At 37.3% G+C, this 16,110-nt stretch overlaps 1 protein-coding gene across 2 annotated transcripts in view; it reads left to right on the top strand.

The window, feature by feature from the left end:
• Nucleotides 1-12,063: 12,063 nt before the first annotated feature.
• FILIP1 (filamin A interacting protein 1) overlaps nucleotides 12,064-16,110 on the top strand; it is a 206,958-nt gene continuing 202,911 nt past the window's right edge. The window contains exon 1 of one of the 2 annotated variants that reach the window (XM_049092255.1): nucleotides 12,064-12,183. In XM_049092255.1, coding sequence (XP_048948212.1) covers nucleotides 12,145-12,183 — 39 coding nt within the window. In that variant the 5' untranslated portion in view covers nucleotides 12,064-12,144. The remainder of the gene's footprint in view (nucleotides 12,184-16,110) is intronic. The other variant, XM_025444791.3, reaches the window with a different exon arrangement.

Here is a 16,110-nt window from a genome sequence, read left to right as displayed (position 1 = left end):
TGATGAGGATGTGAAGGAAAAAAGAACCCTTTTGCACTATTGGTGGGAATGCAAACTGGTACAAGCACTCTGGAAAACCCTATGGGTTTTTTAAAAATTTTAAAAATAGGGACGCCTGGGTGGGTCAGTGGTTGAGCGTCTGCCTTCCAGCTCAGTGTGTGATCCTGGAGTCCCGGGATTGAGTCCCACACTGGGCTCCCTGCATGGAGCCTGCTTCTCTCTCTCTCTGTGTTTCTCATGAATAAATACATAAAATATTTTTTAAAAAAGTTAAAAATAGAACTATTCTATGATCCAGCCATCAGACTCCTGGATTTACCCAAAGAATAAAAAAACATGAATTCAAAAAGATACATACATCCCTATGATGCAGCATTATAGCAATTATTTACAATAGTCAAGATGTGGGAGCAGCCCACATGTCCATCAACTGATGAATGGATAAAGAAGAGGTGGCATATGTACACAATGAAATATTACTTAGCCATAAAAAGAATGAAATCTTGCCATTTGCAACAACATGGATGGAGCTAGAGAGTATAATGCTAAGTGACTGATGTAAGTCAGAGAATGACAAATATATGATTTCAATCTTATGTGGAATTTAAGAAACAAAACAAATGAGCAAAGGGGAAAAAGAGAGAGAGAGAGAGAAACCAAGAAACAGACTCTTAACTATAGAGAACAAACTGAAGGTACCAGAGGGCAGGGGGGCAGAGGGGTGGGTGAAATAGGTGACGTGGATTAAGGAGGGTCCTTGTGATGAGCACTGGGTGATTAAAATAAAAACTTAAATAATGTAGGGGCATCTGGGTGGCTCAGTTGGTTAACTGCCTTTGGCTCAGATCATGATCCCAGGGTCCTGGGATCAAACCCCATGTCAGGTGCCCTGCTCAGCAGGGAGTCTGCTTTTCCCTGTCCTTCTACTCCTTTCCCTGTTCTGCTCCCTCTCTCAAATAAATAAATAAAATCTTTGAACAAAAATTTAAAAATATGGATTTTTTTGGCACCTGCGTGGCTCAGTCCAACTCTTGATCTCAGCTCAGGTCTTGATCTCAGCGTTGTAAGTTCAAGCCCCACACTGGGCTCCATACTGGGTGTGGAGCCCAATTACAGAAAATAATTAAAAAATAAAGTTGAAAAAACATGTTTTTTTTTTTTTCCTGGTAGAAGTCAGCTTTGCATCTATTAGTGGAGTCATTTCAGTATTCTTGATTGCTTATATAGGTGCCTGCTCTTTGGCTTCTCCTTTGAACTGGTTGTAACATCTTAATCATTCTCTAACTAATATGCTAAGTAAAAATTTTGATATGTATTTATTGTACATATTTGTACAAGAGTCATGATTTTACCTTTGTTATAATGTGCTGGGACAATGAATCAGAAAATGTTTCTTTTTTTTTTCTTTTTATTTGAGTGACACACATTACATTAGTTTCAAGCGTACAACATAGTGATTTGACAAGCTTATACATTATGCTATGCTCCCCACAAATGTAGCCACCATCTGTCATATTATGCTATTACAATATCATTGACTATATTCCTTATGCTATGCTTTTTATTTCCATGACTTATTCATTCCATAACTGGAATGAATAAAAAGAATAACTGGGAGCCTATTATCTCCCAATACCCTTTACCCAGAGAGTGTTGCTTTTCTATTAAGTAATGATTTGTTTGAGAATTGTACTCCATGGAGGTAGAAGTTCACTCTAAGGAATGACTTTAGTGGGAATTATCTGGCAGTGTTGGAGAAGAGAAGTGCTATCTGTGTCTGTGCCAAGACTAGGGCACAAGGCAATTTTTTGAGACATGAGATATAATCATACTGGTATTAACTTGGAATTGAGGTGCAGTTTGGTGCAGTTTGCCTGTTTAAGTTAGCAGATGGAATATTCTCACTGGAAACTTCTTTGGGATCTTGACTTGATCTAGCAGCTGCCATCACAGACATGTCATTCTAGACAAGCTTATATACTCATGCATCGATGGATTAGGCTATGGTCCAGAAAATGTAAGATGCAAGAAAATGTTTGGTAAGAGACTGTTTACGTTTTACTGGCTAAAGGGGGAGAGTAACACTTTTGAAGCTGAAATGTTTCCTTACAGAGGGATTTTAATTAAATAAAAGGAGTATAGAACTTTTTTGGGGTGGATGGAAGAGATTCTTGAATAAAGTTGGCTACTGGTTGAGAAAACATTACAAGTTCCTATACTGTTTGTGCTCATGATCATTCTCCAGATCCTACACAACAAAAGGTCTAATATTAAAGTTGGAATGAAAGATAATGTTATACTTCTTTAGGCCTTTTGGTTGCAGATATTAATCAAAAGGTAATGAAATCAAGGTAAATTGAGTAGAGCTTTTGTACTCAAAGCTGATTCTGACAGAGAGGACAGAAACTTTGGCAGCCAGCACATGATGTGCAAGTAGCTTAAGAGTGGTAGAATCTGAAAAGAGATTGCTGTTGTTTGTGGAAGAATAGAGTTGATGAATTTTAACTTGTATTACTTTTGAAAAAAAAGGAAGAAAAGGAGAAAAGAGCTGAACTAGAATCCATGTTTTGCTGTCTTTTGGCACTCCACTTGGAAATTGTAGAAGACTCCTGGGAATTTCTTTAGAGTAGATGAGAAGGCTTGACCTGTCTCTAAGTAGATAGAAGGTTGGGGCCCTGGAGGTTTGTAATATCTATAATTATCTGCTATGCTCACCTCTAGTTGGTTGAATGTTGTCACTAGGGACATTAATTTCCCTGCACTCTTAGCCTGGGCCTGTGTGTGAGTTGAGCAAACTTCTCAAGCTTTAGAAAGCAGTGGGCAGAAAAGTAGGGAAACACGGGGCCAGTGTTGAGGTGAGGTGGATTCAGCATGCACAAGTTTCTATTGTGGCTGAGGCTGAAATGAGAAGAATGGCAAGAGAGTACCAAAGTATCTGCTACAACAGCCTAAGTAGATGATTCCAGCCTGTGTTCCAGGAGTAGGAATATGACTTAACTGGGACATCAAAATAGTGCATCTCTGAGGTAATTGATTTAGGAATGGGCATGTCACCCATTTGGACTAAACAGAGTCAGAACTTCTGTTTGTCTACAGTGAAAGAGAAGCTTTCTTATTTGTTGGACAAGGAGTAGTAAAACAGTAATCTTAGAGATGCTAATTACCATCTTGCTATGATGTGGAATAAATCTCCATGAAGAAAGCCAACAGAGGAAAGTTGCGAGATGGATGAATAATAGGTCATATTGCTGTTATTTGAGTGCTGAATCCAGAAAGGCCTTAAGTCTCATTTAAAGAGTCAAGAATTCCCTCTATCTCTTCACTCATTTTTCTCCGCCCCCAATTCAGTTTTCATTGCTTATAAGAGAAAGAAACTTGAAAGGCACAGAATCTCTTCCCAATTGGACAGGGCCTTAAAGAATGAATGAGAGGCCAAGAATGTCTATTAGTAGAAAGGGGCCATCTTGTAACTATGGGACCTGAACGTTTTTGGTCAATCAATGAGTGAAGAACCTGCTGTGTTTGGAGCCCCTGCGTGGCTCAGTGGTTGAGCATACCAGAGTCCTGGGATCAAGTCCTACATCAGGCTCCCCTCAGGGAGTCTGCTTCTCCCTCTGCCTTGGTCTCTGCCTCACTCTCTCTGTCTTTCATGAATTAAATAAATAAATAAATAAATAAATAAATAAATAAATAAATAAATAAATAAATAAATAGAACCTGCTGTGTTCTAAAACCTATTCTTGTCCACCTGCAAATTTCACTCCTTTCCCTGTAGCTATGGCATCAGGTCACTTGACTGTCACATGGATTTTTCATTTCTGGTCCCTTTTTGGGAAACTTACTATGCATTTAAAAAAATTTGTTACATTTGCTAGTGTTTCTAAGTATTTGTAGCAGAAAAGTTTTCTGTTTATCTTATTTTGCCGAGATCATTCTTTTTTAATTTATTTTATTATTTTTTAAAGATTTTATTTATTTATTCATGAGAGACACAAAGAGAGAGGCATAGACACAGGCAGAGGGAGAAGCAGGCTCCATGCAGGGAGCCCAACATGGCACTCGATCCTGGGTCTCCAGGATCCCACCCTGGGCCGAAGGCAGTGCTAAACCTCTGAGCCACCCGGGCTTTCTTCATTCTTTTTTTAATATTAAATTATATTTATTTAGAAGTATTCAGGATGTCAACAAAATTGCTGCAACTTTTTTTTTTGCAATTACAAAATTCTTTTGCACTTTTTGGTATTCAGTTAACAGAACAATTCAGTTAACAGAACAATTATTTCCTATAAGCTGCATCTAATCATGACAAAACTACCATCCCCATACATAACTAGTTTCTACTGTGAACCAACAAGAACCTGCTTTAAATTTCCGTGCCAGGGGCTCAGTGGTTGAGCATCTGCCTTTGGCTCAAAATAAATAAAATCTTTAAAAAAAAATTTCCATGCCATTTTTACAACCCCCATATTGTCCCAGGCAAAGGTAGCAGCTACTGAAAATACTGTCTGAGTCCCACATCAGGCTTCCTTCAGGGAGGCTGCTTCTCTTTCTGCCTAAGTCTCAGTCTCTCTCCCTGTGTCTCTCATGAATAAATAAATAAAATCTTAAAAAAAAAAGACATATTTGATAGTGTGTTAATTACATATAAAAAAGACAACCGACAATTTAAAAACAAACCTTATGCAGCTTTACATTTCAATTTTTTTCTTTAAAAGGAATGAGTTGTGTATAGAGGGGTTAAATGCTTTGTAGACAAGAAAAAAAAACTGTCAAAAACCAACTTACCCATCATCATCATCTTCTTCATCTGCATCTTCTTCATCTTCCTCTTCTTCCTCCTCTTCCTTCTTTTTCTTGCTTTTTTCAGCCTTAGCAACTCCTGTTTTTTGTTGTTGTTGTTGTTTTGTTTGTTTGTTTTTGTTTTTTGTCACACCAGGATTTCCTTGAGCTCGGTATGTAGCAATCTGCTTTTCATAATTTTCCTTCGCCCGAGCAGCCTTCTTTTTGTAAGGCAGTGTTGATCTACATCTCTCCCAGTTTCTTTGCATTGTCACCAGTGGATAAGCTAGGATGTTCTTTGATTTTGGGGTTATACTCAAAACAACACAAGAAAAAAGCCAAAGGAGGCCTGTTGGGTGCACAGAGATCCTTGAACTTTTTTCTTTCCCCTGTAGGGTGGATATGAATTTTCATTTGTCTTTCATAATGGGCCCTATCCACCTTTGCTGTGTCTTTTTCTTTCTGTTTAGCATAGTCTTCCACCTCTCTGAGCACTTTTTAGAAAACTAAGAAGTTGGGTACATGGGTGGCTCAGTGGTTGAGCATCTGCCTTTGGCTCAGGTGGAAATCCTGGGTCCTCGGATCGACTCCCACATGGGGCTCCTCAGGGGAGCCTGCCTCTCCCTCTGCCTATGTTTCTTTCTCTCTCTGTGTGTGTCTCTCATGAATAAATAAATAAAATCTTAAAAAAAAAAAAAAGAAAACTGAAAAATTGACTGAAGCATCTTTTTCTTGGGCTCCTCCCAGTGAGTTTGCACAAAGATTGCATATAATGACATTTTGCGTTTTGGCTTCTTAAGAAATCCTCTGCCTATGTTTAATTATTTTCCTGAGCAAGGCACAGAGTCATCCAGTGCCTGTCTGACTCTCACTTACCCCAGTGTGGTCTCTATGGAGCTCATTGTATTGCGATGACTGTAAGACCACTCTTTTAATCGATTTATTCATTCACTTTGTAGCAAATGCCACTGGCAGCTTCTTTTCATTCCCTTGGCTCAACTACATTCATCTACAGCAGCAGACAGTTTTTGGCACTATGTCTGTCACTGTTTTTCTGTCTGAGGGCTTTCTCTGTACCAAAAGTGCTTGTTCCACTGAAGGCAGGGGCAACTCTACCTTCCTTGTTCTCTGGTGGAATGCTTTTTGAAGTCTGTCTTGTCTAATGTTAATACAACCACTCCAGTCTTCTCATGATTATTATTTGTATGGCATGTCTTTGCTTTCTAATTCCTTTCAACCTGTGTCTTTATATTTAAAGTGCATCTCTTGTAAACAGCATATTGTTGGGTGTCACTTCTTTATTCATTCTAACAATCTGTGCCTTTTAATTGGAATATTTAGTTCATTAACATTTTTTTTAAGTAGGCTCATGCCCAGGGTGTAGCCCAATGTGGGGGACTTGAATTCATGACCCTGAGATCAAGACCTGAGCTGAGATCAAGAGTCAGATACTTAACTGAGTGAGCCTCCCAGGTGCCCCAATAGTTCATTAACATTTAATGTAATTATTGATGTGGTTGGAGTTAGGGTTGCTATTTTATAATTTATTTTCTGTTTGTGTCCTCTATTATTTCTCTGTTCTATTTATCTATCATTTATTTTTTTATAATCTATCTATATATATAGTAATATATATGCAATATATATACAAATATATATGTGTGTAATATATATACATGACTGCTTGACATAAAAGTGTAGAAACCATACACTTTGTAGATTAATGACCTCCTTTTCCATCCTTTATGCTATAGATGTCATATGATTTACATCTACATATATTATAAACTGCCCAAGACAATATTGTATTTTCTTTAAATAGTCATAGTTTTTAAAAGAATAATAGTCTGTTATATTCATCCATAGTAATCATTTCTAAAGTTCTTTCTTTCTGAAGATTTGAGTTTCTACTTGGTTTCACTTTTTTCAGCCCACAGAAGTTTTTTTCTTTCCTTTTTTACATTTCTTGTAGTTGTTTTGGTTTTCTATTGCAAAAATATCTTTATTTTATTTTATTTTTTAGGGTTTTTATTTATTTTTTCATGAGAGACACACAGAGAGAGAGAGAAGCAGAGACATAGGCAGAGGGAGAAGCAGGCTCCACGCAAGGAGTCTGATATGAGATTCGATCCTGGGACTCCAGGACCATGCTCTGGGCCAAAGGCAGGTGCTAAACCACTGAGCCACCCAAGGATTCCCCCCCCCCCCCCTTTTTAAACTGTATACTTGAAAGCCATTTTCATTGGAAATAGAATTATGAATTGACAGTGTATTTTTTCTTTCATCACCACTTTGTTTTACTGTCTTCTGATGTCTACAGTTTCTGATGAGAAGTCTGTTCATAGTCAAATAGTTCTGCCCCTATTGCAATGTATCATTTTTCCTTGACTGCTTTAAGATTTTCTCTTTATTGTTGTTTTTTAGGAGTTTAGTTATGATGTGTCCAGGTGTGGTTCTCTTTGTATTTTGAATCTCGAATCTGGCTCAGCGGTTTGGTGCCTGCCTTTGGCCCAGGGCGCGATCCTGGAGTCCTGGGATCGAGTCCCGCATCGGGCTCCTGGCATGGAGCCTGCTTCTCCCTCTTCCTGTGTCTCTGCCTCTCTCTCTCTCTGTCTATCATAAATAAATAAATAAATCTTTAAAAAAAATTCTTTGAATCTCGAATCTGTAAATTTTGTCCTTCACCAAATTTGGAATTTTGGCCATTATATTTCAATTTTTGTTTCTCCTTCTCTCTTTCTATGCTTTCCTTTGGGGACTCTGACACATGTATGTTAGACTTATGTTATTGTTCTAAAGTTTTTAAAGACTTCATAATATAAAACAACAACAACAAAAATCTTTGTCCTTCAGATTGGATAATTTCTATTGATCTTCAAGTTCACTTATTCTTTCTTCTATCATATCCAGTTTGATATTAAGCCTACCCTTGAGATTTATCATTTCAAAATTGCATTTTTGTCAGTTCATGATTTTCTTTCTGGTTCTACTTTAAAATATTTTTTTTATTAAAGATTTTATTTATTTATTCCTGAGAGACACACAGAGAGAGGCAGAGACATAGGCAGAGGGAGAAGCAGGCTCCTTGCAGGGGGCCTGATGCAGGGCTCGATCCCAGGATCCTGGGATCACAACCTGAGCCAAAGGCAGACACTCAACCATTGAGCCATGCAGGTGCCCAAGAATATATTTTTTATATGTCTATTTTTTTATTGGAGTTCGATTTGCCAACATATAGTATAACACCCAGTGCTCATCCTGTCAAGTGCCCCTCTCAGTGCCCATCACTCAGACACCCCATCCCCCTGCCCACCTGCCCTTCCACTACCCCTTGTTCGTTTCCCAGAGTTAAGAGTCTCTCATGTTTTGTCACCCTCTCTGATTTTTCCCACTCATTTTCTCTCCTTTCCCCTATATTACCTTTCACTTTTTTTATATTTCCCATATGAGCGAAACCATATAATGCTTGTCCTTCTCTGATTGACTTACTTCACTCAGCATAATACCCTCCAGTTCCATCCACACTGAAGCAAGTGGTGGGCATTCGTCTTTTCTAATGGCTGAGTAATATTCCATTGTATATATAAACCACATCTTCTTTATACATTCATCTTTTGATGAACACTGAGGCTCCTTCCACAGTTTGGCTATTGTGGACATTGCTGCTATAAACATTGGGTGCAGGTGTTCCGGCATTTCACTGCATCTGTATCTTTGGGGTAAATCCCCAGTAGTGCAATTCCTGGATCATAGGGCAGCTCTATTTTTAACTCTTTGAGGAACCTCCACACAGTTTTCCAGAATGGCTGTATCAGTTCACATTCCTACCAACAGTGCAAGAGTTGCACTGTTGCAACTTTCTCCACACCTCTCCAACATTTGTTATTTCCTGTCTTGTTAATTTTCATCATTCTCACTAGTGTGAGGTGGTATCACATTGTAGTTTTGATTTGTATTTCCCAGATGGCAAGTGATGTGGAACATTTTCTCATGTACTTGTTGGCCATGTGTACGTCTTCTTTGGTGAAATTTCTGTTCATGTCTTTTGCCCATTTCATGATTGGATTGTTTGTTTCTTTGCTGTTGAGTTTAAAAGTTCTTTATAGGGCAGCCCGGGTGGCTCAGCAGTTTAGCGCCACCTTGAGCCCAGGGTGTCATCCTGGAGACCCAGGATCGAGTCCCATGTTGGGCTCCCTGCAGGGAGTCTGCTTCTCTCTCTGCCTCTCTCTCTGTGTTTCTTGTGAATGAATGAATGAATGAATGAATGAATGAATAAATAAATAAATAAATCTTAAAAAAAATAAAAGTTCTTTATAGATCTTGGATACTAGCCTTTATCTGATATGTCATTTGCAAATATCTTCTCCCATTCTGTAGGTTATCTTTTAGTTTTATTGACTGTTTCCTTTGCTGTGCAGAAGCTTTATATGAAGTCCCAATAGTTCATTTTTGCTTTTGTTTCCCTTTCCTTCATAGACGTATGCCCAAGAATATTGTCTTTTATTTCAATGAAGAGAATTATAAAATCTTCTTTAAAATTCAATTTAAATGTCTAGATCATTTTGGAATTGGTCATGGTTAATGGTCTTGTGTCTTGAAAATGATCACACCTCCCTGATTCTTCATAAATTGAGCAATTTTGTATTGTATCTTGGACATTATAGAAAGCTAGGTAGTGAGTCTATATTTCTCTAAAGATTGTTCATTATGTTGTTTTTTTTTTTTGTTCATTATGTTTTTAAGTGGAAAATTAACTTGGTCAAACTCAAACTGTAAATGCTTTTTCTGGGGCAGCAACTCATTCTTTGTTCATTCCTTTTGTCCTTAGCTGAGGTACTGGAGTCTGCCCCATTCATGTATGGTTCAGAGGCTTGATCAGAGTTTATAAACAGAATTCAGGGCTCTTCCTTTCTGGTTTACTTCTTTTTCAGCTCCCACCCTCCAAACTTTCCAGGATCAGAGGCTACTCTAAATTCCATCCTCTGATTCTTCAGGCCAGAAAGACTGTTTTGTATTAGAGTTTTAGACACACTGTGTAGTGCTAATTTCAGCCTGCTCTCAGGGTAAAATCTGTAATATGGGAAACTCGTCTGTTTTGATTCTTCCAAGTTTTGATTCTTCCAGAATCCACTTGTTCACTTTTTTGTTCACTTTCCAGTAACTTCACTTTACTGTTTTTGCTTGTTTGTATTTTTTGGTCTCAGGTTTGTCATTATTTGTGAAATGGTTGGACTTGATAGGAATTTACCTAACTGTCTGAGACATAGTCCACATATACCTATCTTAGTGGGATTGAGCCCAATTCCCCAAATAGAAACCTAATCATTTTATCGAATTTTCTCATTCTCCATCTCATTTCTTCCACTTTTTTCACACATGCTTCTTAAATTCCTGATACCAAGTTTTATCTCAGGGCCTAATTTAGAGGTGACATAAATTAAGATTCACTTATTTATTAAATTATTAGATCATTCACATGATTAAATTTAATCCTCCCAACAGCCTTTAGAAGTACAGTGAGAAGAACTTAAGCATTATCTTTATCTACATATGATTGAATTCCAGTAAGATTGTATTATGCCTATAATACTATTTTTAAAAAGTGATAGAATCTAACTTCAAAGCTAGATGTGTCTAATTCTAAAATTTTACAGTAGTGTGTGTGTTTTTTTTTAAAGATTTTATTTATTTATTTATGAGTGACACAGAGAGAGAGAGAGAGAGAGAGAGAGAGAGGTAGAGACACAGGCAGAGGGAGAAGCAGAGACACAGGCAGAGGGAGAAGCGGACTCCATGCAGGGAGCTCGACATGGACTCAATTTGGGGTCTCCAGGATCAGGCCCTGGACTGAAGGCGGCGCTAAACTGCTGAGCCACCCGGGCTGCCCCAATACTGTGTGTTTTGGATTACTTTACCTCTCTTATCTTTGTTTTCTCATACGTAAAATGGGGATACTAAGGTATGTTAGCCCATAGGATTATTGTGTTGTTTAGATGAGATGTTGTGAATATAGAACACAGTACCTACAAAATTCTTAGTTATATCTGTTAGCTTTCACTATGGATAAGCAATCTCAAATTATCAGCAGTTTACAATATCCAATTTTTTAGGTTCATATCGTCAGCTCCTGGTTGGATGTAGTGATTGTTCTCCAGCCTGAAGGCTAAATTTCCTCCATATATCACCTTATTTTGGGACCTAAACTAAAGGAAAGCCTTATGCACAAACATGCTTTTCTGATGATAGAGGGCATAGGAGCTAGGAGACTTTTGGAATCTTATAATTCCTTTAAAAGCTTCTGTTTGGAAGTGATACATAGCAAATATTCCATTGGCTAAAGCACATCAGATGTTCAAGCCCAAAGCCCATGGGGGTGAAAGGGGGTGGGGAAACATTGTACTCACAAAGGAAGGAGTGAATAATTATAAACAATAATACAATCTACCACAGATATAATAATCATTTTTGCTTCTGTGTTATATACACTTTGTATTTTCAACAACTGGGGTAGAAGGTGGGTCATAAAAAGGCATGGCAAGGATACAGAGTATTTCATTAAATACCAAAAGGAAAGTTCAGACAAAAGCTACTTAAGGGCATTCAGAAAGCTAAAGTGTGATCCACAAGGACTGGGAAAGGTCTTATGAATGAGAAAGGGCTTGAGCTGGGTCTTGAGAGGTGATTAGGATTTAAATAAAAGTTACTTAAGCAGTTGTAGCAGGATGAGAAAAGTATAGAGGTGGACTAGTTTGGCCTTGTTATTGCGGTGCTTTTGGTAAGAGGAATCATTGAGAGTGGGCTGGACAGCCTGATTGCTAGGCAAGAGACAAAAGAAAAACTTTAGGACATTTTGAGCAAGATTCAGAATTGAAAGATGTTTTGGAAACACTGGCCTGGCTATCCTGTAGGAGGGAAGATGGGTGGCAGAGAGTATTTCTCCAGTATTTTACACAGCAGCCATTCTTCTTTCTTTGAAGTTGTACACTAGCTCTGTGAGACAAATATATAACAAAAATGTGGTGAGCATGACAAATATTTCTTCAATGCAGACTTGACTCCCACTAGTAAGAAAATGAAAATTGTCTTACTTGTTTTTCTCTGAATCACCCCTTTGACCAAATAAAGAACATGCTTTGGTAACAGACAATACCTCCCCCACAAAAACATAATTAAAGTAACATATCAGATAGGCTGGATGTACAATGAAACATTGCAACCCGGATGAAAATATTTGTGAACTATCATTTTATTTTGCTTTTGAACTAACCAAGGAAAGACAATTTGAACACCATTTTCTGTTGTGCACTTAAAAATAGAGAAACAATTTCTGAAATTTTCCATCTTTGAATTCCTTAGCAAAATACAATGCCCAGAAGCTTTTGGAAAGCAGTGACAGTGGCTGTGGTAAGATTTTTATTGCATTATTTTTCTATTTTTGTTGTTGTTTTCGGTTCACTAATGGGCTCTGATACATATTTGTTATGCTAACATTGCTTTAGTTTTGGACTTGAAAATTAGTAACAGGTTCAGATGAGATTATTTGATTTTCGAAATTGGATCTATGACTTAGCTAAGTGAAAAAAAAATAATGTGTGTACTTATCAACCCTTAAATCAATCATCAAAAAATTAAGATTTCTTTTCAAATCTATTGGGTCATCATTATGTCATGAGACTACATTACTTCATAATGAATATGATATGGAAAGTAGGTGTCCTGGGAGAAGAGCACTTTAAAAATACATAGATTAACATCTAATCTTTGAGAGTAGAATTGAGAAAGAAACAGACTGAAAATTTATTTAGTTTTTTCTTATACAGGTACTGCATTAAGTGTTTTACTCATTTATTGTGGTAGTAACTCTATAAAGCATTTATTGTCATTATTCTCAGTTAACAAATAAGGAGACTTAGTTTCTGCAAGGTGAAGGAGACTGCTCATGACCTCACAGCTAGTAGCAAGTAAAACTGGTGTTCAATGATGTGGGTGTGACCCTAGCGTCCAAACTCTTTCCACCACATGTTTCCACATTGCTCATTCTCTTATTTCCTAATCCTTTGCTGGGAATTGCGTTCCACATAGAACCTAGAATATATGTTTCAGTAATGGATAGTTTATATGTCAGTGATCTTGATTTTTAGTAGTTCATATTAAAAATATTAAGTTAGTACCATAAACCAAAGAATTAAATTCACAATCTGACTCTTAAAAATAGATACTTATTATAAAAACAGTTTTTTTACAGTAATAATTAGCATTTTAAAAATGTCTGAATACTACAAAAAATCATCTATTTGTCCCATGTTCTCTTTTAGTTTTTGTCTACATGCACACATGGTTTGGAAACAGTTGTGCTCTTTAATTTAGCATTTTAATAACTATTCCACCAAATGGACCTATTATCATTCATTAAACCATACCTATAATGTTCAAAATTTAGGTTGTTTTCAATTTTCTATTATACTATAATAAATTTTTAAATTGAGATAAAGTTTTCCTTATTTCATTATGATTTCTTTAGGATAAATTTCTAATAGATATTGGGGCAAAGGGCAGCAGAATGAAAAATTAATACAAAATGTATTAAACAACATTTAAGCCTAACTGAATTGGAAACCACAATATGAAAGTATAATGCTGAAGTGCAGATTGTGTCGAGGGTCTCCAATAACAAACTCAGGGTTAATGATTTGCTAGAAGGATTCACAGAACTCAGAAATGCTGTTGTACTCATGGCTATGGTTTATTACAGTGAAAGGATGAAGATTGAAATCAGCACTGGAAAAATACACATGGCTAAAGTCCAGGGAAAACCAGGAACAAGCTTGTAGAGGTGTTGCCTCTCAGTGTAGTCATAGATGGATGTCCTTTTCTCCAATCTATCATGTGTCACAACATGTGCAAAGTAGTGAACCATAGAGCTCTCTTCAGCCTACAGTCTCCAGTCTTTGGGAATCAGTATTTTTATGTGGGGATCCAGACCCCACAAAGGCCAAACTGCTGCAGCATAGCCTAAACCCTGAGGCACATAAAACTGCTCTTCAGACAGGATACCCCAAGGCAGAAGTTATTTCCCAGGAGCATCAACAGACGGTCCATTTTTTTTGGAATGTGCAGCAACAACCCACGCCTGCTGAATTAACCCTTAACTGCATATGGATGTAGAAATATTTCAAGAAATAGAATTTAAAAATCATGGCATCATAATGTTAAAGGAGATTAATTATAGTCCAAATTTTGCTTTTTTTTACAGCCTGGGTAGCTGTGGCTCAGAGCAGCTAAATTATTGGCCCATTACTCTGATAGTTAGTAATAGATAAAATGCATAAGGATTAAGAAGGTGGTTTCCAATTATCTAAAACATTTTGGAAATGTATACTGTTTTTTTTTTTTTTTTTTTTTTGGAAATGTATACTGTTAAATACTATTTCCTATTAAAATCTTACACTATTTGTTTTAGGCTTTTAGAATGTAGAAATAATGCCTGTGGTGCTTATTTCTAATGCAGCTACCTGTGACCCACCTTCAGAGATTCTCATTTGGTAAACTTGGGTGGGAGCCAGGGTTTTGCATTTTTAAAAAAGTACCCAGGTGATTTCTGATATTGGGCCAAGACTATACTTTGAGAAACATTGCTATACACTGATGACTGATCATCCCAGATTAAATTAAGCCATTGTCTTTTCTTTCCTTTCCTTTCCTTTCCTTTTCTTTTCTTTTCTTTTCTTTTCTTTTCTTTTCTTTTCTTTTCTTTTCTTTTCTTTTCTTTTCTTTTCTTTTCTGTTAAAGCTGGGGGCTCTTCACTTTGTACCTAATTAAGCAGCACTTTATTCTGCCTGTCATTTCACTATTTCACTAATTTCCACAATACAACCCCAGTGCCCTTTCTCTCACTATTCCCTAGACCCTTATGAGAATTAAGCTTTTGCTACTTCCTAAAGTATGCATCTTTACCTTTCTAATTTGTTCCTGTGCTTTACTCACTGTATTATTACCTTGTTTTTGTCTGCCTGGCATTCCTTTGCTCCTTCATCTTAGGGAATCAGAATCAGCCCTTCTTTCATTCCATGTGGTTGGCAGGGTTGAGTTGGGCTAGTTACATGTCAGCTTACTAGTGGACTAGGGGGTTAATGTGAGCCAGATCTGGCCAAATACAGTGCTCTGCCCCTCAGAACAGGGACTTTTTTTTTTTTTTTTTTTTTAACCAAGATCCAATCTAGGACAATCAGTAAGCTTCTGTGTGACAATATATATATGAACACTGAAAGGTCTGTTTTCTTTGATGTTGCTGAACTGAATAGTAGTTCTGGAGTTTCTATAGCTGTATCCATCCTCTGTGACATGAGGGAAATCTGTCTCTAAAGAGAAACAAGGAGACCCTTATACATATTCCAAAATACAAAGAGAAATAGTAAACATAATTTGAGTTCTATTCCAGTGGTACCTGAGACCTGTCACCAGTCTCCATACCTGGCCTTTCCCGTTATATGAGCTAATAAATCCCTGGCTTCTGTTTTTGACCAACCAATTTTTTTTTTTTTTTAAAGAGAAAGAGAGGGGGTGGGGAAGAGGAGTAGAGGGAGAGGGAGAGACTCTTAAGCAGGCTCCATGTCCAGAGTGGAGCCTGACATAGGGCTCGATCTCACAACCCTGAGATCATGACCTGAGCTAAAATCAAGAGTCAGATGCTTAACTAACTGAGTCACCCAGGCACCCCAACCAATTTTTTTTAAAGAACACAAATGTGTTATCTTACAGTTCTGTAGGTCAAATGTCCACTGTGAGTCTCACTGAGCTAAAATCAAGGTGTCTTTAGGGTTGCATTCCTTTCTGGAGGCTCCAGGGGAGAATCCTTTTCCTTTGCTTGTTTAGCTTGTTAGCAGAGTTCAGTTCCTTGCAGGTGTGGACTGCAGTTGTCACCATTCCTAGCTGGCTGTCAGCTAAGGGTATTCTCAGCTTCTGCAGCTGTCCACATGCCTTGTCTCATGAACCCTTCCATCTTCAAAGCCAGCAATTCTGCCTCCTTCTTTGCCCAATCAATTTAAAATTTTATTTTGAAATTTGTAATGATTCAGTTCTATATATATTTCCTTATTTAACATGTTCTTCTTGGTCCATCTCAAATGGGAAGTAGGACTGCTTAGCATTTAGAAGTTGCTCAGTAAATGGATTAATGGAAACTACTATGGACTGTGTGCTTTGGACTTCTCAGCAATGTATTAAACATTTATTGAACTTGGACAAGCTAGTGAGTCCTTTGTCAGTTTTCTCATCTACAAACTGAGGAAGTTTAGTTATAATATTTCTTTTTTTAATTAAATACTTTTATTT

This window comes from Canis lupus, chromosome 12 (assembly GCF_003254725.2).
Source record: "Canis lupus dingo isolate Sandy chromosome 12, ASM325472v2, whole genome shotgun sequence".
Lineage (NCBI taxonomy): Eukaryota > Metazoa > Chordata > Mammalia > Carnivora > Canidae > Canis > Canis lupus.
Note: the sequence above shows the minus strand (reverse complement) of the source record. Positions and strands in the feature narration are given on the sequence as shown.